This window comes from Aulonocara sp. 'chitande type north' Nkhata Bay, linkage group LG7 (assembly GCF_057382095.1).
Source record: "Aulonocara sp. 'chitande type north' Nkhata Bay isolate Kocher_YH1m ecotype deep benthic linkage group LG7, A_spYH_male_GT1.1, whole genome shotgun sequence".
NCBI classification, from domain to species: domain Eukaryota; kingdom Metazoa; phylum Chordata; class Actinopteri; order Cichliformes; family Cichlidae; genus Aulonocara; species Aulonocara sp. 'chitande type north' Nkhata Bay.
The window spans coordinates 55,556,215-55,582,826 of NC_141350.1; the positions used below are offsets into that span (position 1 = coordinate 55,556,215).

Below are 26,612 nucleotides of genomic sequence, written 5' to 3' on the forward strand. Positions count from 1 at the left end.
GAGTGTGCGTGTCTTTCCCGTTCGTGTGTGGACCCCCGGAGCCCGGCTTTCCCCTCACTTTTGTAAATAATCACCTGGTGCATCATAATAAAGACTCTTGTGCTTTCAAGACCTAGAGCCTGCGCGTGAGTCCGTTCAGTCCCGTTGTGACAGAACGGTCCAGCCTCAATGGACTCAGCAGGCTCGGCGTCACCCGCCCCAGCCCCGGTCTCGTTGGATGAGCTGTTGCAGCGACACGAGCATATGTTGATGCGGCTCAGTGGAGACGTTGCCGCTTTGTCTCTGGCTCTCGCCCAGCGGACCCCGTTGACTGACTCTCCGCCCCCGCCAGCCTCTCCGGCAGACGAACCCATCCCGGGCGCGAGCGCGTCTCAGCCCGCAAGCGCGGCCCAAACTACACCTGTGGTCGTCGGGCATCAGCCTCCCTCTCCTGAACTGTTTCATGGTGAGTTGGATAAGTGTGCAGGATTTCTCACACAACTCACTTATTTTTTTCGTCAGCAAATTCACTGGTACCCTGGCGATGGAGATAAGATTTCCTTCTTTGTGCAACTGTTACGTGATCGCGCTCTACAGTGGGCCCAGGCAGTGCTACGATCCCACCCCGACATCTCCTACCCCGAGTTTTTGTCTAAGTTTAAGAGCGTTTTTGACAAAGGATCCGAGGCTGCCGCCGCCGCTCAACGCCTGTTAAATCTTAAACAAGGTAGACGCAGGATGTCGGATTATTCTGTCAATTTCTGGGTTTTGGCTGAGCAAACGGGGTGGGGGCAGGAGGCGCTAAAGAGTGCCTTGCTTAATAACATCTGTGATGAATTAAAAGGCGAACTAATAATGCATGACCTGCCTGCCTCTCTTGACTCTCTAATGACTCTGTGCATTAAGTTAGATGATCGCCTTCCGGCTCGCAGAGACCTCCGGGGGCGGGCCTTTCAGGAGCCACGGGCGCTCTTGGGCCCACCAGCGGGGGAATGGAGGGCTAAACCCAGTGCTGCCCACAGTGGCGAGCTAAGCGAGGAAGGCGAGCAGCCCATGCAGCTGGGTTGCTCACGGCTAACACCCGCGGAACGTCAGCAACGCATGGTCTCTGGTGAGTGCCTGTACTGCGGCCGTAAGGGCCACTTCATTGCCACCTGTCCATCTCGACCAAAAGGGGGCGCCCGCCCGTAGTTAAGGGAGTACTGGTGGGCGACCTGTCTAGTAAAAGCTCCCTTCCGCGCTTAATGTTACCGGCCAAGTTAACAGTTCACACAAAAACCCATTCTGTGATGGCGTTACATGTCACCGCCTTATCTGGGCAGCGGCTGCCTGATATAACCCATGTCTCAGAGCCCGTGTCACTCACACTCTCCGGCAACCACACTGAGGTTCTAAGCCTATTCGTGTTTAAAGCTCCTCAAACACCGCTTGTCTTAGGTCACCCCGGTTGCGACAGCATAACCCTCATATCGACTGGAAATCTGAATGCGTGGTGGGCTGGGGAGTGGATTGTCACATGAATTGCCTCCGGGCTGCAACTCCGCCCTCCGCGTCTCCTCCAAATAACCTGTCTGAGCCTCCGGATCTCACCTCTGTTCCACCTGTGTATCACGACTTGGCTGAAGTTTTTCGTAAAGATCATGCACAATCGTTACCACCTCATCGGCCGTATGACTGCGCCATTGATCTTCTCCCAGGCGCCACACTCCCCACCTGTCGCCTTTATAGTCTCTCCCAACCTGAGAGAGCGTCTATGGAGAAATACATCACGGACTCACTGGCAGCAGGCATAATCCGGCCGTCCTCTTCCCCTGTGGCAGCCGGCTTCTTCTTTGTAGAAAAGAAGGACAAGTCTCTCCGGCCTTGCATTGATTACCGCGGCCTTAATAACATTACGGTTAAGAACAAATACCCCCTACCGCTCCTTTCCTCGGCTTTTGAACTTCTGCACGAGACAACGATCTTCAGTAAATTAGACCTCCGCAATGCCTACCATCTAGTTCGGATCAGGGAAGGCGACGAATGGAAAACAGCTTTTAACACCCATCTGGAGCATTTTGAGTACCTGGTGATGCCCTTTGGGCTGACTAACGCCCCAGCAGTTTTCCAGGCCCTCGTGAATGACGTCCTCCGGGACTTTATCAATCGGTGCGCATTTGTCTACTTGGATGATATCCTTATCTTCTCTAAAACAGTGGCGGAGCACGAGACACACGTCAGACAGATTCTGCAGCGTTTGCTGGAAAACAGACTGTTTGTGAAAAGCGAAAAGTGTGACTTTCACGTGGACTCCGTGGCCTTTCTCGGATACATAATAGAGCGGGGTGATCTGAAACCCGACCCGGCGAAGGTCCAAACAGTGCTTACCTGGCCCGAACCCCCAAACCGTCGACAGCTCCAGCGCTTTTTAGGCTTTGCCAACTTCTACCGCCGCTTCATCCGAGATTTCAGTAAACTCGCTCTGCCTTTAACCAGACTCACTTCTCCTAAAGTGTCTTTTCAGTGGGACCAATCCGCGCAGGAGGCCTTCCTACGTCTCAAAGAACGGTTCGCTACAGCACCTATCCTCTGCCAACCCAACCTCCAGCAACAGTTCGTCGTTGAAGTGGACGCATCGGATTCCGGGGTCGGGGCGGTGTTGTCCCAACGGAGGGAGGGTAAGCTCCACCCATGTGCCTTTTTCTCTCACGAATGATGTTGGAGACCGGGAACTTCTGGCTATCAAGTTAGCACTGGAGGAATGGAGACATTGGCTAGAGGGAGCCACTCAACCATTCATCGTGTGGACAGACCACAGAAACCTTGAGTATCTCCGAGCCGCAAAGCGACTCAATCCCCGGCAAGCGAGGTGGGCTCTCTTTTTCACGAGATTCAACTTTTCAATTACGTACAGGCCCGGGAGCCGCAATGTGAAGCCAGACGCCCTCTCCCGACTGTATGACTCCTCTGAAGCGGAACCCGAGCCAGGTCCGATTCTTCCTGCCTCCTGCTCCATCGGCACGGTGACCTGGGAAATCGAATCTCAGATTAAAGAAGCTCAGAAAACAGAACCAGATCCCGGGACCGGGCCCCCAGGTCAGTTGTTTGTGCCCTCCTCTGTTCGTTCTCAGGTACTGCAATGGGCACACGCCGCCCGGTTCACCTGTCACCCGGGAGTACACCGCACCATACGATTCCTCCAGCGTTACTTCTGGTGGCCCACTTTGGCTCGGGATCCACGGGAATACGTCGCCGCCTGCACGACCTGCGCCCGTAACAAGTCGTCCAACCAACCTCCCTCTGGTTTGCTACAACCGCTGCCCACTCCGGGACGGCCTTGGTCCCACATAGCCTTGGATTTCGTCACCGGATTACCGGCTTCAAAAGGTAACACAGTCATTCTAACCGTTGTGGACAGGTTTTCTAAAGCTGTCCATTTCGTTGCCTTGCCCAAGCTGCCTACGGCCCTGGAAACCACTCACCTCCTCACCACGCATGTATTCCGCCTCCATGGAATTCCGGAGGACATTGTGTCAGACCGTGGCCCCCAGTTCACTTCACGGGTCTGGAGGGAGTTTTGCTCCGCCCTCGGCGCTAAGGTTAGTCTGTCCTCTGGCTTCCACCCTCAGACCAACGGGCAGGCTGAGCGGGCGAACCAAGACCTGGAGGCTGCTCTGCGGTGTGTGGTGTCCACAAATCAAACGACCTGAAGTGACCAGCTGCCATGGATTGAGTACGCCCACAATTGCCTGACTTCCTCAGCCACTGGAGTTTCACCTTTTGAGGCGTCATTAGGATTTCAGCCTCCGCTCTTTCCGGCCGTTGAGGGTGACCTCTCTGTGCCATCCGTCCAACACCACCTGCGTAGATGTCGCCGGGTGTGGAGAGCCACCCGAGCTGCCCTCCTCCGGACGACGGCACGTAACAAACAGCTCGCAGACCGCCATCGGACACCGGCTCCTGAGTATGCGGTCGGACAAAAGGTATGGCTGTCCACCCGCTATGTGCCCCTCCGGGCGGAGTCCAAGAAACTGTCTCCTACTTTTATTGGGCCATTCGAAATCGGTGCGCTTGTGAACCCTGTGTCTGTTCGGTTGAACCTTCCGCGCAACATGCGTGTCCACGACGTTTTCCATGTCTCCCAGATTAAGCCCGTGCTCTCCAGTCCTTTGTGCCCTCCTTCCGGGCCCCCGCCTCCCGCCCGGATCGTTGATGGGCTGCCGGCGTATGGGGTCTCCCGCATTATGGACTCTCGGCGCCGGGGGCGGGGGGTCCAGTATTTGGTCGATTGGGAGGGCTACGGGCCGGAGGAGCGCTCCTGGGTGCCTCGCTCGGCTGTTTTGTGTCGGCGCCTGCTCCGTGACTTCCATCGCCGGCACCCTGGTAAGCCCGGTGGGTCGCCGGGTGGCTCCCGTTGAGGGGGGGGTACTGTCAGGGTCCCTGTGCCTACCCGGTCGGCTCAGTACGGCTACATATGTTTTGTATTCCTTTTTTATTTTTTTCCTGCTCTCTCCTTTCCCCTCTTTCCCTCCTCCCTCTGCCTGGGCGGAGCTTACCTGCGGGCTCCTGCCCTTGGCCCACGCACCTGTGGCTCATCACGAGTGATCCAGCTCCTTTATAAGACGGCAGCCCTGTGTTTCTCGTCGCTGGACCGTTGCCGACCCTCGTCAGTGTAACCCCAGCTCAATGACTTCAGAAGTGTTTCATAGCGATTTACCTAACTACCCATTCGTGTCTCTGTGTACAGATTCCCTGGACCTATCCCTGTGTTACCCGAGTGAGTGGAGTGTGAGGAGGAGTGGACGGAGAGTGTGCGTGTCTTTCCCGTTCGTGTGTGGACCCCCGGAGCCCGGCTTTCCCCTCACTTTTGTAAATAATCACCTGGTGCATCATAATAAAGACTCTTGTGCTTTCAAGACCTAGAGCCTGCGCGTGAGTCTGTTCAGTCCCGTTGTGACAGTTTTTCCTTTTAACAAGATGTCCACTGAAACTTATCTTACTGACCACTTCAAGAGTCACTGACCTTCACAGAGACTCTGTGATAAAAATAACTAATGAGTGCTACTGTGCTACTGTTCTTTTAAGCATATCTGCAAGTGAGCACATATATGCATCGTCTATTTATGCAGCGTGTGACAAGTTGGTGAAATGACTCATTCTTTCTATTCTTTCCCTCCTGTCTCCCACTGAGGGATGAGTCAGAATACAGGAGGAATCTGGGTGAATAATAAACCATCTTGCTCCCCCAAACATGAAATAAGATTAGTACTCTCTTCTACATGTACTCCTGGTAATAAAGCCACACTAAGATAATGTAATAAGAGACAAGGATGACTTTTTGTCTCAGAATCTTATTAAGTGACAAAAACTTTCATTTAGCACAAACACACTGAGAAAAATATCAGTGCCAAGCTAGTATTTTTATAGTTGTGTTAGAAATGATAAAGCCAAATCACACACCATCCACATTTAAACATACAGATACATATTGGCACACAAACAGACAACTTTTCCCTAGAGTGGGAGAGATCCATCTAGCTTAACACACCTCCTACTCATCTATCCAAATACCTGGTGCCATGACAACCCACTGGCAATTCCTAAAGCAATGAGATTATGGCTAAAAGTGTCACACACCACTTAGTTTCTCTGCATATCAAATGTCATTAAAAGCACAAATCTTGTGAAAGTTAGGATCATGAGATTAATTCTGTCAACACTCTAATACTTCTACCAGTCTATAAGTGTCATATAAATCTTAACTTAATTTATGAGCATCAATAAGATTATGCTCCATGTCTACAAAGCTGACTTTACAGAAGCATTAATGTCTCCTGATAGCAATGTTAGATGACTTTTAGATGGTTCATTAGAGCGCTTCAAAATAGGAGTCTACTTGTAACTTGTTGTAACAAATTGCCTTACACAAAAAGTAAGGCAATTTGTTTTTGGTCATTTATTTCTTTTGTTTATTTTTTGCCAATATGAATTGTTACAACAAAGTAATAATTATCCAAACACCGATTTCAATATTGCTCAGATGCTGACTCAGCTATATGAGGTATGGGTGACAATGAATTAATCTACATGGCAAATCTATTCAATGTAATTCCATTTAGGCTACGTCCACACCTACATGGGTATTTTTGAAAACTGAGATTTTCCGTTTTTGTTATTTTTTTTAAATTCCGTTCACATGTAAACCCAAAAACGAAGGAAAACGTTGCTAGGAACATGCCAAAGCAACAGGTGGCGATATATTCCTAACCGTGTAGAAATGTTGGCCAATCAGAACTCTAAAAGACTGGGTGGGAAAGAGTAAACAAAGATGGTGCATATACGCAGAACTGAGTCCTATGTATGGAGGGACAGAAACTGTGTTGTATATGGAGAGCATGAATGGCATGGGAGGAGCTGAAGAATGTCACATTAACTATGTCCTTTATACTCTCTATGTCAATGACTCTCACACTGAGCTGAAATGAAACAAGTCACACACAAAAATTGGTGAATTAAACAAATCGCAAAGAATTGCTTAACTTTATAAAAAAAATCATATGTTTTATCTAAAAAAAAGTTAAGAAAGTAATGTTTGTCTATTGTTGTCTTAAAGATGAAGACATTTTATTATTTTATGTGTATAAATTATTGCCATGCTAACATTGCCATTAGCTCAAAGTACTAAAGTAAAGCAACTCAATCCCGTTGCTTAACTAAAGTGCAATAAAAATCACTTTTTTAAAAAATCTGAATCTTACTTCAAAATAATGAGTAAAACAAGATTAAAAACACACCTGTTAAGTTGAATAATGAAAACTGGACCCTGGTCACTTAATTGAACAATCTGACTAAAAAATGGCTATAAAAAGTTCTTCTGGAATAGCAAACTGATATTTAACAGCTGTCTCTAATTGGCTCGGAATGGCCCAGTCAGTTTTCATACCCAACAGTGAAAAGTATATTGTATGCAGTAAAATTAATAGCCAGAGAACTAGACATACACTAAACACATTTTCTTTGCTAGGAGGACTTCGATAGAGTTCCTCATTTGTCTTTTTTCTTTTTGTTTCAATTCATTTATTTATAGTATTATTCACATTAGTATATTCACAGCCAGAGCTGACAGGTGTGGAGGGGTAGGAGAAAAGTGAGAGAGAATGAGTTGTAATTCTGTGCAAATTTGGATTTGGTTCTTCCTTCATAGACTGGAACAAAACACTACAAAGCTCTCCAAATGCATGTGTTAAGACAAAAGCTTCAGTCTGCACAAGGGCACCAAGCTCGGTGGCCTACTCTCCCCTTCACTTCTTGTTGTCTTCACTGAGCCAGTAGCAGTAGCAATCCAAAAAAATAAAGATATTAAAAAGATATTAATAAAGTGGAACCCCGACTTACGAATACCCCATTTAACGAAAAATTCAAGTTACGAAGGCACTTAACGGCAAAATGCCCGAGTAACGAAATCCGTTGGCTCTGATTGGCTGAGCCCAGAATGCCTACAATGCCTACAATGCCTTCCGAATCATGTGACAACCCCCTTGGCTTTCGTACTTGCGCTTCGCTGTTCCACTTGAACGATGTATTGTTGTTGCAGTTAGCAATTAGCCTATAGCCTATCGTTCACTCAAAAGGCGCAATGGGTGCTTCGACTTACAAAAATTTTCGACTTACGAAAGACCCTCGGGAACGAATTAATTTCTTAAGTTGGGGTTCCACTGTACTTTAGGATAAGCCTTTTACTGATGATGTATTACTTTTCCTTGGCAATTCACAAACCTCTTTTCTGAAGACTGTCACATTAACAGATGAATCGTCAGATCTATGTAGTAACTAATGCCATAACGCAAATGTCGAACCCTATTTTAACCCTATGCTGCAACCTTCTTTTTTTTTAAAATATTTGACTGACATTTGCCCTATATTGAATAGAGACAATAGAGATGGACAAGAAAGCAGGACTCAAACCCCTGCTGCTTCCTGGTGGCCATGTCATCGCCTGCTCACATGCTGAGCTAAGCTGAAACACAAACTTGACTACATGTCAGGTCAACACATACCACAACAACTTGAGTGACGGGAAGATGTAGGGATAAAAGGAGTTTCTGGTTATGTCAATTAGACATAGATTTCCCGCAAAAGTCTATGTCAAGTTTTATAGATAAGGTCACATCTATATCAGACTACTCCATGGAATGGTGTTTGGCTCTTAATTGTTATTTTCAAAATACCTCCAGCAGGCCACAGTCAGGTAACATTAGATATTTAGGTATAAATCTCTGATTTCAGGTATTTCAGGTAGTCCCACTTCCATAGGTGTATAAAATCCAGTTCCTAGCCATGCAGTTTACTTTTACAAACATTTGTGAAAGAATTGATGGTTCTAAAGAGCTCATTAAAATTGAGTGTGGTACTCTAATAAGATGACACTATTGCAACAAGTTATCTCGTGATATTTCTTCCCTATTAGCTATTCTACAATCAACTGTAAGGAGAAGCACCTACAGCAACTCAGCCATGAAGTGGCAGACTACATAAACAGAGCTCCTGTAAACCCGACTGTTCAAAACACTGCTGACTCAATAACGGCATGGGCCCAAACCTCCTCTGGCATTAGCATGAGCACAAACACTGCATGACTGGAGCTTCATGGCATGGGTTTCCATGGCTGAGCAGCTCTTGTAGTTGTCATTTTGTAGTTGTCCATTACCTTTGTCCATATTGTGTAGCTATATTTAAGCTCAGTCTTGATGTTTACATGTATTTTATTTGAGTATCTCCATTTTGTGGTAACTCTTTTTCATGTTCCTCATTGATGGTAGGGTGATATCAGTGGTGAAACAGTAATATTCTTACTCTGCAAGGTAATTTTTGTAAAAAATGCAGACTTCTTTGAAGACCGAGGAAAACTCTTTGGACGTCAAAACCATTCAGTGAATAATATCAAAAATGTAATATTTTTCTTAATATAACATCTTTTTCAAAGAAAAAAACCTTACCAAGCCATCCAGCACCAGAGTTGGGAACACACATGTCTGTCTCAGCGCTGGGCAGGACAAAGCCCACTACAAACACCTCCACTCCATCGGACATAAGTGCCAGACCTAGAACAAAGAACAGCTGCCACTGGAATCTCCCATGGCCACACTCCTGCATGATCAACTCGTACTGCTGGGCCAGCTCTTCCTCATCTGCTTGTCTCTCATTTTCTAGTTCCTTGCGGCTCTTTAGGCTGTCAGACACTGGCTGGCCCAGAGCAACCTGACCATCCCGTGGCTTCCCATCATTGTATCCAGGCACTCCTTGGTACTCCCCCTCATAGATCTCATCTTCATCATCGTGACCCTCCGTGGCATCACTAGAGGCCCCGTCCTCTTCATTGGTTGCATTGTCGGCATAAAGACCATCTTGTTGAGTATAACTGTTGTAGTTGTTCTCTTCTTCATCCTCATTTTGGAAACGATTGTAGCTGCGCTGGGATGAGTATTCATCAGAGGCTCGATCAACAGCTTTGCTGAAATTTTTGGCAGCTTGCCTTTTGGCTTCCTTAGCGATGTCCTTGGCACCTCTGACCAAGGAAGTCCTGTTGTTATGCGTTTCCTCCATCTTGGCACGAGGGTAACAAGCACTAAATTCAGCTTTAGTCCACTTTTATTCCACCAGCTGCAATAAATATAAGTTACTTAGTTGTTTTTCTATCTTCTATTCCCAGACAGAGCAAGATTTATGCTAATTTATTACCCCTGAAATACCACCCAACTGCCAGAAGACTAGCAATTAAGTAATGGTGTCTAATTCCATTGGATTGCAGTAACTAGACAGTGCTGAAGAGAAGACAGTTGATCTCAGACTGGCAAGATTCAAAGTCCAGTGACCACTCAGGAGAGGAAACCTGCAGGGACAGACAGAAAAAAGCAAGTTTAGCTTGATTAAAGACTGCCAGTCACAAATACCTGCCTGCAGTATTTCTTGGCACACTCCAAAAGAAAATTTTTACACAGAGACAGCCACACTCCCCACTGATGTTGACAGAAAGCGCAGTCTACTAATGAGATGAAAATGATGTACTAGGAAGTAAAAGTCACAGAGGCCAAATTTTGCAGGTTTGAAGTTGTTAGCTGAAAGTAGCATTGATGATTTAAAGAAACTCTACATACCGGGACTTAGACATGTTCTGTTATGCTCATAAACATAGCTGTAATATAAATCTACTGGCATAAAATAAATATTAGTCAGTAGACTAGCTATGGATAAAATATAAAGTAAAAGTGTTACTGGCCAAATTTTCTGATATTCCTGAATACAAAATATCCCAAACCTACACTACTGTTGTACTCTCAGTCTGGCTGAAATATGCTCCTATTTATGGTTTGAACTACATAGCAAAAAAAAAAAAAGCTATTTGTATGAGCCCATCAAGAAACCAATGTCCAAGCAAGTGCACAAATAAGCAATACAGTAAGTATAGTGGTATGCTTGCTGTCAAAGTTTCATTTAATTACAACTCAGGTCCTTGAAGTATTTCTAGAGTATATTGTATAGTGCTTTGTACTCAGTTCTCGGACATGATCTGTTCACACATTATTAGTTTGTTGATGGCATGACAGCAGTAGTCTAAACATAATTAATGACCAACCCATGAAGTATGATGTGTTGACATCAGTGGCTAGAAAACTGTAACTAGGTGTTTGTGGTCCCTGCACTTACACTAAATGACAAAGTACAGGGCCACATACACATTACACCTGTAGGATTTGCTTGGCCATAGAAAGTATGTTGAAGTTTCCAGCTGTTGTGCTGACGTTAATGCCAGAGGAATTTTTGGAGTGAATCAGCTGTGTTGGTGAATTTATGCATGTCTCTGTGCTTGGTGACTTTACATGACCTGCTACTTCATGCCCATGTTGATGTAATTCCTAAATATTTCCAAGACATGTCACAAACTAACTTGTTGGAGTGGCAGCATCCCACAATCAAATTCGGTGAGCTTTTTGAAACCAAAGCCATGCAGTCTGCCTGTCCATAGGTGCTTAATTTTATACATCTGAACTCAAAGCTTAAGAAATGTGGCTCAATATTTTTGCCCATATTGCGTATTTCAGAAAATGTGAAACAATTTATTAAATTTATATGCAGCATTGCTCGGACATCTCCAATTTGCATAAAAATGTTATGGCCCAAAGTTTGACTATATAAAATGACTGATGTGAAGTTTTATTTTCATATATTAAATAGTTTTTAAGATTTTTTTTCTTTTTTGAAAAATGGCCAGAGGACAGATTGAATGTGAATGAATATCTAAAAAACTATTAAAGATAAAAGCCCAATTTTCACTGGTCACTCTTACCGTCAAAATAAATCAGGGTTTGTAACTTGGGACAGATATATAAAAAATATCTGATAATTGGCTTGTTAAAATATGAAAAAAAATGATTTGAGATGGAATGACTCCCTTGTGTGTCAGAATCTTGGCTACTAGCAGCAGACCTTTTCCATCATGGATGTCATGGGTGGACTGAAATCTGGGGGAATTTGAACACCAGGTTATTGCCTTGGGCTCTTTGTGATGTTCCTCGAGCCATTTATGAGCAGATTTCGCAGTTTGCTGGTATGCACTGCCCTCCTTACAGAGGCCACTGTCATTAAAGAGTCTCACTGCCGTATGGGTGTGGGCTTGATTTGCGACAATATTTCAGTGGGTGTGGATATGACAAAGTGGAATTTGGCACATCTACATGCATCCAGGAGCTCAAGGTTTCCACTGCAGAACACTGCACTGAAATGAGACTGTCAATTTCATTCACTGCACCTGTCAGTGGCTTTAATGCGGTGGCTGATTAATGTATATCTTGAGCATTATTGATACTTTCTTTGCATGGCGCTGTAAATGGTAAATGGCCTGCATTTGTATAGCGCTTTTTCTAGTCCCTAAGGACCCCAAAGCGCTTCACACTACATTCAGTCATTCACACATTGTAGCCACAGCTGCCCTGGGGCGCACTGACAGAGGCTGTGATTTGATTGATCAAAAATTTATTTTTAAGCCTGTTTTGTTTTGTTGGCATTAACATGTTAGAATTATAATTTCACAATGCTGAGTGCATATTGCATTTCAGCACCACGTCTGTTGCATTGTTTTCTGTTCTGTATGTCAGGTTTGCTTTGTATTTAGTATATGTTTTTATACATGCGGTTTACATTTTTGTTAAGTCAGAATAAACTTTATTGTTCTGAAAAGATATCCATAACTATATGTATTTCTGTTATGCATTCAAAAATAATACATCCTTGAAAATGTGGCTTTTGCTGCTCTGTTTTATGTCAAATGTGATTTGTTTCTGGCTCATGTTTCTAGGCTGGAATTACATGTCAGCTAGTATGACTGACTCTCCTTAGGGGACTCTGTACTATGACACTGGTGGGGCATTTCAGAAGACCTGTCAACCCACAAGGCCAAGCCATATGAGCACCCAGCAGTCACTGTACCCAAACACTGCTGCAAGAGAAACACGAGAAAGCCTCTGGGCCATCACTTTCCATTCCAAAGCCACTTTAGCATCACTATATGCTGTAGAGTGCACACTGAACAAATGGTCAAGTGGTGTTTGACAAGCCAGGTATGTGAGAAAGAAGGCTCGTCGACTGAGTTTGTTTAATGGTAAATAAATCCTCGATTAATCAAATACTGCTTTATTTTTCTTAACTTCAATGCTGGCCTCGAGAAAAAGAGCAGTCACTGGCATCTCCTTAACAAAAATACTAGTAATCGCAAACAACCTGAAAGAGTAATTTATCTGGCTACACTCTTTTTATTTTAATTAGAAGCATTAGAAGCAAATTGTAAGTACTTCCTTGTAGATTCTAGTACGCATATCAGTAAGACAATACATTGCAGTCACACAGTAATGTGAAATGATTTTGTCTAAGAGCAGATGAAAACCTTAACACACTTCTGCATTTCTGTGTGAAATCTCTTGGGTGGAAAGCATACAGTGATGTGTTAAGACTGGGTGAAGTACCCTATTGACCATGGCAGGTTGATGTATTGTGCTTCTACCACCTTTGCTCTGCAGCATTAGATAAAGCATCAGTCGGACTCTGTCATTTGAACACAAGCGCCGGAGCTCCACAACGACGTGAAGCAGATTTTGGTGCAATGCAGCAGTCAAATGATGTGGCGAAAGTGCCCTAACTAACTTTGTGCACAGGCAGGTGATTACCCCCCCCCCCCCAACAATTACCAAAGATACAGCACTAATTCTGTGGCTACAGGACAACTACATAATTTACACTGCTTCCATGTGTCCTACAGTAAAAAACAAACAGATGGATTACAACCTGAAGTGGGAAGTGAAAAATTCTACAAGGTTAGATGTTGGAATATCTAATCTATCTGATGAATCGGTCCTCACAGTTTCAGGCTCAGGTATGTTACTGTTTTGTGTAGACATGTGTTATGGCAAATATTACGTAGACCAGATGTAGACTCAATGTCCCAACATACCTATCACCCAGACTTAGCCTGAGTCAACATAGTCATTCAAACCTATAGATCGATAGTCGATTTGGTTTGGGCCAAACATCCATTACTCGCTGGATCAGCAATGTATTTTTAGTCTTTGGAGAGAACTTTTGTAAATGTAATTTGTCCCATTTGAGGTGGGAAGCAGGAAATTCCAAATTCACAGTCAGAATTTTCAGCTAGAAGCCCCCATTAAGTTGGTCTTACCACCAAAACACTGTACTACCACTGCTGTGTATTAGTAACTTGTTTAACACACCACATACAGAGCACTGGACAGGTTCTATCTATAAACTTGCTGAAGCATTCTTTTTGAGCCCAAAAAACAAATACTGCATTGTACTCTTGATAATGCAAGCAAAACATTGGCTTTTTTTCTTACTATTATTATTGGAACACTGCAAACTCGGGCTTGACGTTGTTCTCAGTTCCAACATTTGACTTCTGAGGTAAAAGATGGTGGCAAGCTAAACTAATGTACCTAGCTACTGAAGTAGTAGATGCAGGGTGCATTTCAAAATAACAAAACTAGTTTAGCCATAACTAGAAATATCTAGGGGCAGATCACAATGTGGTTTGAAACAGATTACGTAGATTATCTTGTCAGACCTTAGCATCCTGTTTAATAACTAAATAACTACATATTTAGTTATTTATATAAGATCCCTATATAAATCAAACAAGATACTATATAGTGAAGGACTTCATAGTAACACTCGGATTTACAGTATACATCAAACATTATTGGTCAAATATGACATTCTGTGCTTTTATAATGCACAAAAGAGCTTCCATTGAGCATACCGCTGTGAGTACAGAAGCACATTCCTCCTTCCAAACTTCCCCTCATTTTTAACCACACTGCTCCTCCAAACTGAGAACTTGATGCCTCTGACTAAAGGTCTAAATGTGTGATAAACCTCATGATATGCTCTGAGAGTTTCCACACCCAATGGTCAAGAAGAAAATAACCAATCAACTAACTGTCCAGCAATGCTCAGAGAACTTTTTATAAAAGAGGGAAATGGATAATTTTGTATAACAGACACCTGGGTCTGCGTGTACTCCCTGGTCTCCATGCTAATCTCTACTTTCCTTTCGCTCTGGCTCTCAATCTCTCTTCACCTCCTTCTTTTTTCTCCCTCTCTTTCCCTCTTCCATCTCTCATCTCGCTTATCCAAGTGCGCCAAGAATTTCAAAGTCATCATCTTGATGGTAATGCAGAATATGAAACGTATGCCTCTTCTGTTGACATTTCATTATTCATGATAGGCTAACCGTTCTCCTCCTTATGCAAATGGCCATTAATGCTGACATTTAGAAGTCTTTCAATATAGTTTGGGCTACAGAGATAATTCTTAAAAGTCCGGTCCAAATGTCCAGTCTCTTTTTGAAGCAATCTTTAATCCATTTCCTCACATACACATATTGCTGATGTCAGAAATTACCCATGGTTATACAATAAGTCACCACACTTCAACCAACAACCTTGGCATTTCCTCCAATAAACAGCTAATATCGCTTATGGTCACTTCTATTTTCTTTCTGATGGCGACTCATGCCTTCTGCTGTGACGCAGTTATTGGGGTTATTATTACAACAACTCTCATGTTGTGATTTTAGCAATCAGCAAAATTCCTGCAAGTTCTGAATCAGCAGTCCGCGGAGGGTGAAGAAATGATTTCCTTGCAGTCGAGCTGTCATGGCCTGCTGACGCCATCCAGCAACATTCATTAATCACTGGCAAACACGCACGAAAACACAAGATGCCTGCAAGCACACACAGGTCCACTTTGGAGGTGCTTGCTATGAGACTCAGTAAGGCATATTCTTATGACACAAGGTAAAAGGAAGAAGCTATTTTCAGCAGTATATTATTCAATTTGAAACTATAATTCATTGTTAATAATATCAAAATCAGCAACATTTTGTTGAGCATAAGATCCAGTGAGTGCATGCGACATGCTGGCTGACAATATGTGAGTGTAAGCGGTATGTGCAAAGCCCTACAGGCTCTCTACGGTGCCCACAGATGGCTGCAGTGAACATTTGTTCATGCACATCATGTGAATAAAATAACATGCCAAGCTCTGCAGATGCTTCACAAGAGAAGTTTAAATTTTGACAGAAATACTTCAGAACCTCCCATGTGGTTCCACATGTAGACATGCAATATGAGTACTTTTATAGTGGTACGATGGGTAGGTAAAGTAAGCCTTGAATTTGGATTTGCTGCCTGTAGGAGACAGAGATTAAAAACTGTAACTGTATTGCATGAAAGGTGTATGAAGCTTAGCAAAGCCTGAAGGAAACCTCACAACTGTCGCCAAAGCATAAAAAGAAGAAGGTATAAAACGTTTCGATCCCTATTGATCTCAGAAAATTATGAAACATTATGCCATGTTCTAGCACACCTCTTATCTATGTGTACATTTAACACCTGGTTGTTTTCTAATAGAACGTTAGAGGGATATCTTTCCGTTGTAGTTTTCCCTAAAATTGACACAAAAGATGTAGTGTGATCAAACCACTACATAGCAAATTTTAGAGGCCACAAGTGAGTATTTGCCACAGAACACAGAGGGAGTGGAAATAACTAAAAACTTACAAGCAAACCCCACTTGACTGCTTTGATCAGAATCCCAATAGGCCAGTTGACAGTTGTGAAGGTTTACTGACTGCTTGGCCAGCTGCTGTAGAGGTCCCTCTGTAGAAGTTTGAATCGTGTGTGTCTGTTGTCATGATCAGTGCAATGCTCAGTTGAACTTTCTGTATTTTTAGGCTTTGTCAACATGTCAGAATCCACCACTTTATATTTGTTTGTCTCTCTCCTTATGCTGCTCAAAAAGGGGACACTGGAACACCCTTTAACTTTTTAGTGGGATTTTTTAATCCAGCCCTCAGTGGATGGATGATGACTGCTGTTGCATCATTTTGTTCTCAGCAAATTGCACAGTGCCTCTCAGAAAAAAATTTCCAACTTAAATATTCACTTTCAACAAGCCAGTGAAGTTCAAAGCAACAGACCGGGTGTGAGTGTGTTTGTTCAGCTCAGCTTCTGAATAAAGTCAGATCTCTATAGTCTCCAGTTCTTCCTGGTATCTTGCTGTTGTACCTTCTTGTGCTATATGAAACAAATTCATTGTCCTATACGTGACACATTAATTAGGCCAGGGATACTAGAAAACATTTGGTCAGGTGGAAACATTTTAACTCATTATGATTTCAATTAACCTCCACACAGTAAAACGATGAGCTGCTGAAGCATAAGACATGAAGGTGGCTTCACATCACTGATCTCAGCAAATGAAGCGAATTTTACAAAGGACTCTCCCACCTTTGTTGGCATACTGAACACTGAATCCAGTTAAAAGAAGACATAGTCATGAAGCGCTACTAAATAATTGAGGGAGACATTCTTCACTTATGTCCACATATGAATCGCTTGATGTTACCTGCCCTGCTCTCTACAGGCTGGTGACCGCCTGACAGATTGTATCCTGACTTTCTGCCCCCACCATCTGTGAGACGTGTGCCGCAGACATGCAAGCCAAACCCTCCTTTGTGCGTACTGTCCTCAAACAGAGATGAAAATTGAGATTAACAAAGAAGTGAAAACGACTAATGTGAATAGATGAATGGATGTTTTCATTGCCATCTCGCGTGCTAAACCAAACACGGAGGCACACGGGCCTAAGGCAAACATCAATTTACTGACTTGGGTGTTTGACAAATATCTATTCAAATGGAACATTTATCCGGTCAAGAGAACTGCCTCGAAGCGAACACCTGGTCACAATTTCCAGAAGGATGAATGGGGAAGTTTGGGAAAGCTTTATGCAAAACTCATCTGTCACTTTCCTCTTTGTTCCACTTGCAGCGTTTTTACTACTGCGGCTTCTACGCGGCGGCGCCACCGGGTGAGTATAGCGCAGAGCACGAGCGGGAAGGAACATCAATCACCGCGCGGCCCTCTGACGCAACTGGCGTCCCATAATTAGATTTCGGGCAGTCCTTTCAATGTTCCCTTGCGAGACGACGTCGCACTACGCTGTACAGTTAGATTGCTCTCCTCACACCGCATCGAGCACTGACTCCTGATTAATGGATGAACCTATCTCCCCCCCTCCCCTCGTCGTCTCTCTCTCTGTGCGCATCTTACTGCAGATTTCACTCCGGCTGCTCGTGCGCGCTAAGCGGAGGGGGAAGCTCGGGGTTGCCTCGCCGTGCGTGCACCGACTCGCTTTTTCTATGACCAATGATCGCGTCAGGATGGTAGCACCCCCTACCCCATCACCCTTTCCATGGACACACACACGCATAGCAAAAAGTCGCAGCATTGCTCCACGATGAAAAAAGACTAGACACAAAAATATATTTAAAAATAATAATAATAATCAATAAAACTTTGGCAGCAGGCAAAAGCTGACACACGCCTCAGAATCTGCTCTGATCATCAAGAAAATGAGGAGCTACTCTGATCAAACACAGTTCTGTGGTGTGGATTTCTAATTCTAAGCACAGCTTAAGATGCTCGCGCTGGACGACTTCGAAAGTTGCCCAACTTTCCCGTCAATCATGAGCGCGGAGCATTTTATTTTTTCTACTGCAATTTTTTTAAGCAGCAGGTGAATACGAAATTTCCTCTTACCGTTAATGACAGTTATCCAGACTAAAGCGTGGGTGATGGAGGAGATGAACTTATAGTTGCTGATATTCAGTGAGACAAATGAATAAATGCTTACAATTTCTAGTGCATCGAAACGAACTCGAAGACTCTGAAGTGTCCGTTCCTTGATTTGCGTCTCTACACGGCCACGGAGGTAGTGAGCAACGAATTAATTCTTTCTTTCTTTTTTCTTTTTTCTATTTTTTTTCTCCTCTTGTCTTCTTCGATGCAGCGGTTTCTCTGCTGCAGTCCAAGAAAGCCCAGGGATGCTGATGGGAGGTAGGAAGCGTGAGTGAGTGTGTGAGTGTATGTGTGTGTCTGTGATGGGGAGCGAGGGGGAGAGGGAGGGTGCATGAGCAATAGGCAGACTGAGATCAATAGTGGCTTTGCATCCTACGGACAATAGTGAGCATTTCCGTATAATAGTCCACGGTACGTATCCGGCGAAGGTTCCGTGATGTGCTACAATCACAAGCTGCTGGGTTTAGACGTAAGATGAGAGTAAGGGAGGGCTGAAATTTGGCTCCCGGGGAGAAGTTTGAAAAGAAGCTGCTGGTTAAAGCTGCAACTTCACTAAAAAACAGTTGTGCAGTGCCTAAATCCTCTGAAGTGCTAATGTACAAAAGCAGCTTCTGTTAAGACTGCAAAATACACCCCAGGTTTATTTTTTTCATGACTTGACCTGTAAAATGTGAGAAAATTATGAGTATACTCTCACCAGCCAATTCATTAGTCATACCTTGATAGTTACTATTGGTTTTGGCTACATAACTGCCTTAATTCCTGATAGTTTTTGGTCCTTTCTGACATGACTTTGTGAAGCCTCCAGGTCTCATCTCCCTCCACCGATTTTCATTTATTTATTTATTTATTTATTTATTGGACTGATGTCTGGAGACAGCACCAAAGAATAATATTTCTACCTCCGTGCTTAACCATGGGGATGGTATTTTTTAGCTCATACTCACCATTTCTCTTTCTCCAAAAGGGTGGCTTAAGTTGATGCCAAAAAGCTTGATTTCGGTTTCATCTGACCAAAATAACTTCGCTAAATAATTTAGAAGTTCACTGACAAACAGGTGCTTCAGTCCATCACAGCGTTGTTTTACAGAAGGTGTTCTTAGTGTTTGTGGTCCCAGCTGCCTTAAGATCATTACCAAGCTCATCTTGTGTCCTTTTAGTCTGATCGACCACCTTTCTCATGATCATCCTCACCCCAAACATGAGCTAAACATGAGCTAAACATGAGAGGTTTTATGACAAAGTTTGTGTTTTGCATTGTTTAAGCACCGGTTCCAACCAAAGGAGGTATGTTGTATCAACAAAAAAGGTTAACTTGGTTATCATTTTGCAGAAAAAAAGAGACTGCTCCAAATAAAAACATAAGAGGTTTGTGGACAAAGTTTGTGTTCTCCATTCTTTATTAAGCACCGGTTCAAGCATCGTTTAAGCACCGGCACCGTTTCAAAAGTTCTGGTTTGGCACCGGTATCGGATGAAACCTAAACGATACCCATCCCTACACAAGACCATCTTTTTGATCTTGCCATGGTGATGGAGGCTTGATTGTGAAAATAACTTCATCCACAACACAAGGTTAGTGTTTAATATGTTGCTGCATGGCTTTAATTACTTGTCTTAGGTCCATACTGAAATTTTACTTAGCCATGGAGGCATTCCTTTTTGAGGTGCCTCTGAAAGCACCTTCACCAGCACTTGACCTGAGGCTAGTTTTTCCTGTACTAGATCAGTTATTATGTTAACAGAGATAGCCTAAGGTGAACAAATGAAACTACTTTCTACCATGGGTGTCTGACATTGCACTGGAGCCATCAATCCCACAAACTTAACAGTATTTTGTTTCTTATTAAGAGCATTACAGTCAGCTATGAAATCACCTGGCTTTTTATCATAAAAACAGATCATTCAGAGTTCCCACTGCTAGCATTCAGAGCTTTTATAATTGACCTTGAAGAAACAGAACCTTTCTGGCTAATTTTAGAATACAGTACGAGAGAAAACATAGCTTTTAGTTTCATGTTTGTCACTGAGAGCTACTTTATCAACCGCCACAGGAACATAATTTCTAAATTCCTCAGTAAAAATTCAAATGGCTGTTTTAACAACCTTGTTGGGGGGTTCTTTTCCTGGACACATAGCAACAATGATGTTCAAGCATATTTAGGCCATTCTAAAGGTTTTGATACACACTCAAAATGGGAAAGTATCTTTCCACATCCTTTTCAAAAAAAATCTTGTGAACACATGGACAGATCTTCTGGTGCCTGAACCTTTGTTTGTTCCATCTTGCTATTAAATCACATAAAAGACCTCAATTTCACCTTCTCAACAGACTGACTATTTATATTCATATCTCATTTTTCCTATGAGAACTAGACCAGTTTCAGTGTGGCGTTGCTCTGCAAAGCCACAAGCTGTACTTTGGTTCAGCAAAAAAAAAAATTCTGTTGTTAAAGTTTCATAGAACTTCTCAATTTTTGCCAATATAAAACAGGTGACTACAACAAAACTTACAACTTCCTGTTGAGGCAACACAAACCACCTCTCCTTTGATAAGCTTTTAACACATCCACAGAGACACCAAAGCACACAAACACAGAACTGGTTTTATGTTACCAACATTTACCTGCACAAAGCCAAGAGTAAGCAACCGAAGATAGTTAGCACCCGTAGCAGTTACTCAAGACTGTTTTATACCACAGAGTTTATATATGATTAGGACCATTGCTACCTTGACACTAGCAAATAAAATTCAAAGACTAAACACTAATTATCTTACAACACTAAAGTACACTACACTACACTTATATTGATGAACATTAAGCTTCTCCTGCAAACAGAATGTGTTAGGCTAATCATGTTAGAATACCTGGGTCGTTGACCCAGAGTTTTGAAGTTTTGCATGATTATTTAACTTTGATTTTGTCATTATTTATCATTTCTAGTCTTTTGGGTTCAATGTTAGAGTTTTTAGTCTTCTGGTTTCTGTCTTTGTTCCATAGTTGCTCCGTCTGCCCCTGTCTGCTCGTCAAATCCGTGTCTCTGTGTTATGTTTCCTGTTTTACTTCGAAAGTCTGTGTCTCACGTCAGTGTTTTTAGATTGCTTCCCTTGTCTTGTTAGGCATGATTTGTCCCAGCTGTGTTTCCCTCCTGTCCCCCATTCCCTGTTTGCTCCCTCTGTGTATTTAAACCCTGTGTTTTTCTTGGTCTATGTTGTGATTTGCATCATACCTCACTGTGTGTTCCATCTGTCTGCCTTAGTTTATTTGTATTCTTCAGTTTAGTTAGTTTTCCTTGTGTCCAGTATTAAAACTGTATTTTGAGTTCACCTTTTTTGCCTCCGTTAGTCTGCACTTTTGGGTTCAGCATTCCTACCTGCACAGAGTACATGACAAATCAAGTCTCATAGTGTGGTATTTTTTATATCACAGGTTCATGTATAGAGTTTTCTCATCAGAGTAACTCAATAAGCAAATGCATTTGACAACACGGTAAAGATGTTGGTGGTTTCCTGTCTTAACTTAGATGTAATAGAAGAATATTGGCTTTCAGCATAACATCTATTCATTCAGCAAAAGTTGTTTTGTCTCTTCCTTTTTTGCTTCTATATTTCACAGCTGACTGCACTTTTTGATTACTATGTTTTTTCTTTCAAATCATTAAAGACGTTACTTTTAAATGATTTATCATATAAGTTCTTTATGTTTTAAAATGTGTATTTAAATAAATGTTGGTGTTTCTTGGGTGAATAATTTAGAGTAATCAATAACTTTTGCAGTTCAAATGGTTAATGAAGAATATGTGTTTATGGCTGCAAGGATTTGTTTGTTTGTTTGTTTGTTTGTTTGTTTGTTTGTTTGTTTGTTTGTTTGTTTGTTTGTTTGTTTGTTTGTTTGTTTGTTTGTTTGTTTGTTTGTTTGTTTTAGGGAGCTGGCTCTTGGCTACATTAGCCCCAGCATAAAGCAGAAGAGCCATTTTGAAGTAATAAAAATCCAAGTCACAGATTTAAGGCAATCAATAACTTCTTATATTTTTAGTTTATTCATTTTTTTGTATTACAGAGACAGTAACAAAGGCATATGTGTAAGGGAATAGGAAAAGGGAAATAAATAATTAATATGAGCTAAAATAAGATAATTGTCTGCTTGACTTTCCATTACTTTACATTTTAATCACACTGTGTGCTTGTCTATATGTGCTTGCACAGCTTTTTTGCATGTCTACACTCAGTATTATATGACATACATATCCAGGAATTACATATATCTTTCTTCCATCTGATGCACATGAAGAACCCAACGCCTCTGAGTGGCTTGTTGGTTGGATTTAGCCATAAGGACTAGTGACTGGACCAGTGTATGACTATCAGGATAAACCAAGCAGAAGAGACGGTGGGTCACAACTTGGCAATGCAATGAAAAAGAAATATTCTCTGCTGCCTACCCATACTTTACATTTACTTTAAATAACAGCATGAATGTATGCATTTTTATTTGATTATCAGTGTGAACGTTGACAAACAATCTAGGTAAATCTGTTAGGCACCCAGTTGTCCTCCTTAACTAAAACTTCAAAATATATTGAAAGCGCTTTTTAAGGGCTGGACTTCATAAATTATAAAATTATAAATTACCAACATATGCCAGGTGTTGACATTATAGGACTAATACAATTTCCTAATGTTTTTAATCTTATAATTGTGACATATTCATGGTTATACTGTGATTTTCAAATCAGGTCTACAAAGAGAAAGCTTATAAAAGAAAAAAAAATGGTCCACAGACTTGCATGGTGAGAGAATGGTCCAATTTTCATATACTGAGAGCAAAATATGCAACAAATGTCCTCACTGGAGGAACTTGATTGAACTTAATGGAAGAGCAGTCTTATGTGTCACTGTTTATAACACTGGACACTTATCCTTTCCTGGATGGTCTGCCTAAAACAAAAATATTCATGGTTTGAGTTCAGAGCATACCCACTTCTTCAGAAAGTGCCACTCCTCCTCCTCTGTCTGCACTCAGCGTCTTTATATCTGTTCCTTTTAAAAGGTGTCAGTGACTCATGATTCTCCAAAAAACGTTGGAGGGTAAAAGAGTTCAATGCAAAAGTCTGGGCAGAGAGAATAAGCAATCCCCAAAAACTCATCCTATTCTGCACGGCTAGAGAAGGGCCATTATGAACTTCAGTGAATGAGCACTCCTCTCCTCAGCTTTTAGAAATAACCATTATGGTAGAAATCTCATTGAGCAAGGAAGAAGCTTGGAAGGACATCCCTCTTAGTCAAATAAAAATGCAGATGCATTTGCATTTCTATCCAGCAGCTGTTGTTTAATGTAAGGGTTGAAGTGAATAAAAAAAAAAAAATCTAATATCAAGACACACACACACATGTACACACAACACCTGTCACCTGTAGTAACATCATGAGCTGTGTTCAGAAATCATCATGTAGGTATATAAAGTCATACATTTTACCATGATTATCATCTCACCTTTTCTCTTATGTTCCCTTTTTCTTTTCATGAGCGTCACCAAGTCATTGATCAATCAAAAACAATGCTAATATGCAGGGTGAGAGGTGAGTGGGTGGAAACAGTGAATGGAGAAATAGTAAGAGGACAGATGAAGAGATTTCTGTCCTGTGTGCCACTGCGTGAATAATAAACTGATTGTAATACCAACCATAACTCCTTTCAAGTGCTCTACTATGGCTTTACCATCAAGGATTTAACTTTCTGACTGAGGCCTGTAGAGGCTGAAATGTAGCTGTTAGCCTTTTAGCAGTTTCCTTGAGCATTGCACAGTCGTGCACTGCATGTTCTCTCCAGCAAATTGCCAAAATGTCTGCCTTTATAAAGGCTTCTTTATTCACTTGCTCATAATCAGTTAGTCAAGTGCATTTGCTTAGCTCTGAACTTCTTTTTCGTTTTTCACAGGACTGCATAAAATCCCCATAAAGCTTCTTTTTTGACATGATTGTATTTCTTTTTTAGATCTAGAGATGGTAAATGGTAAATGGCCTGTATTTGTATAGCACTTTACTTAGTCCCTAAGGACCCCAAAGCGCTTGACACTACAGAGAGGATATAAAGGTGTCTGAAGTCTAAGAACATAGCTTCACTAAGCTAGTATTAGTTCTAGGATTCCAGAGAGGCATTATGAGCCAGCGAATGGGCAGATCTCAATGCCCAAGTCAACAATTTCCTTGTATGACCAAGCACACAACAGCTGGATGGTCACAGAACAGTCCTATGCCACCAAATATAAAGTACTGGTAGAATAACAAGATTGCAGATGTGGACAGCAAGTCTGTGTAAAACTACATTCTCCTACAAGAAAATCAGATTAACCACCTCCAGTTCACAAATAAATGTAGCTTAGTTAATATATGTACGAATTCAAAAGTCTTACAGGGCTCTCACAGATTCATATGACATGAGTTATTTGTAAAACTTGACAAAATTCTAAGTCAGAGCTTCTATATAGCAAATTTGGTGAAAGATGCCAAGAATCATCCAATTTGGGTATTATTTGGGTGCCCAGAAAGAAATCTATGAAGCTGCATTATTAAAATTAAAATCGGGTGTCCTTGGTCTTTTTGGATCATACACCACATTGCAGACTCATTTTTCATCATATCAATTTCAACTCATACTTATGACCTCACTCTGTCAGCCCAAGATTCTGTGCAATGTAATCTTGTAATTAGCTGCTTCAGCGTTAAAAGAAATGAATCCAGAGACAATTTCGAGAGGATCAACCAAGCAGCATCACCATGTCAACATGCTGTGTCACTTGAGTACTCAGTGCTAATGGCTCAAACCAAACTGGTCTTGAAACTCTGAATTCCACACACCTTAGTGTATCTTTCATCTTGGCAATATTTTCTTGATAAAACAAGCATCCATGTACCAGCCAAAGTACAGTACACAAACCACCACGTTGCCATCACATATGATGGCAGATAGACAGACGCATAATATGACAACTATACTAGCTGCACTGTAAGCATGCATTAAAAAGTGTGTTTGTGTGCGTTCAAATGCATCTGTATGGCAGCACAACCACAATGGTTTAGTGAAATACTGTAAACTCTCATTTATATAGGGCTTAAAATGTGCAAATAAGTGTTCTCAAAGGCTCTTCTAAATGTACTTCACTTTTTTGCAATCTTCTCCAAAACTGTCAATATTACACCCTTGGGCTGTACACTTTGATAATACACTGCAAAATTGTTCTGAGTAATTTAGTTGGATGTGTGATATGGAGTTTAATTGATTTCTAATTATACGCCCTGGTGGGTGCATAATTTTATAGGTAAAAAAAACAAAGCAGGTTGTTAGCAAGGTCTACTTTAGAATGCATCAGGATGCACTGCTTTGTATTCCGTGTAATTACACACTCCACTCAAAATCCTGCTCTTACTTAACACATACACACCTCTGAAAAATGTATTTTGAGAGGTAGATAATTGCTTGGTTTTGCTTTAACTTCCAAACTACTGAATAAGTACTTCGAAACAAGACCAATTGATTCATGAAAACTAATAATTGTGTGGCAGTTTGGAATTAACATGACTAAAATTTGTTGAAAATTATAAATTTTACTAGTTTTGATTATGATTTTTAGATTAGAATTAAAACATTAATTTTAACAGAACTTATTACTGATTTCAAACCTGCTAAAAAAGCAGTGTCAGATCATTTCTAGCACCCAATGAGAGTGAATGGCGAATTCCCTTCCGATAAAAATTCCAAGAATTTGGCCACCATCTAAAAACTTGGTTTCATTTTGGAATTTTCAACACACAGCTTTTTTTTGTTTGAGTTATTTTGAGTTATTTCTGACTCCCCCCCCCCCCCCCCCCCCCCCCCCCCCCCCCCCATCTTCTCATCAAGCAGCATCAAAAGCTCAAGGTATCGCTGAGGGATATTAAGGAACAGGAGGAAGGGCCTGTGGAATAATAGGTTAAAACAAGGTTAATTACATTTCTTACCACACAGGGGTAAAGTGCTGGAGACAAGGAGGTGACTGAAAGACTGTGAGATGAAGGGAATAAGCTCAAAGTGGTAGAAAGGAGGGGTTAAGAGGCATTTTTAATGTTGTGAATCCCACCAGGATTTACTCTATGTCTGAAAAAAAAATGGCCTCTTCCTAATAAATTACTGGAATATATGCATTTCTTGATGTTCCCTGCAACAGCAGTGTGAGATGTCTTTTGTCAGTTGTTAAACAGATAATCATATAAATGCAGTCAGTGAGGCAGATAAAATGCTATTTTTGATACCTATTCATTTTGCCTAACCTGCAAAGTTCCATGACAACAGCCTGATTTACCTTGGCCCTGTGATCTTTTGTGCGTCACATGGTCAAGCCCCAAGGAGAGCAGATACTTTTGTCTACAAACCTTCTGCAAATGCCAAAGTGTCAAGTCACTTTGCCC

The 26,612-nt window shown here is 42.0% G+C and overlaps 1 protein-coding gene across 2 annotated transcripts in view; it reads right to left on the reverse strand.

Annotated features, from left to right (window-relative positions):
* The window catches only part of LOC147326301 (synaptic vesicle glycoprotein 2C-like), a 76,015-nt gene extending 57,438 nt beyond the window's left edge, over window positions 1-18,577 (reverse strand). Inside the window, exons 1-2 of one of the 2 annotated variants that reach the window (XM_086301429.1) lie at window positions 18,223-18,577; window positions 8,955-9,847 (exon numbers count right to left, since the gene is read on the reverse strand). In XM_086301429.1, the coding sequence (XP_086157555.1) occupies window positions 8,955-9,561 (607 nt within the window). In that variant the 5' untranslated portion in view covers window positions 9,562-9,847; window positions 18,223-18,577. Of the gene's footprint in view, window positions 1-8,954; window positions 9,848-18,128 lie in introns of both variants that reach the window. The other variant, XM_086301430.1, reaches the window with a different exon arrangement.
* Between the last annotated feature and the right edge of the window lie 8,035 nt (window positions 18,578-26,612).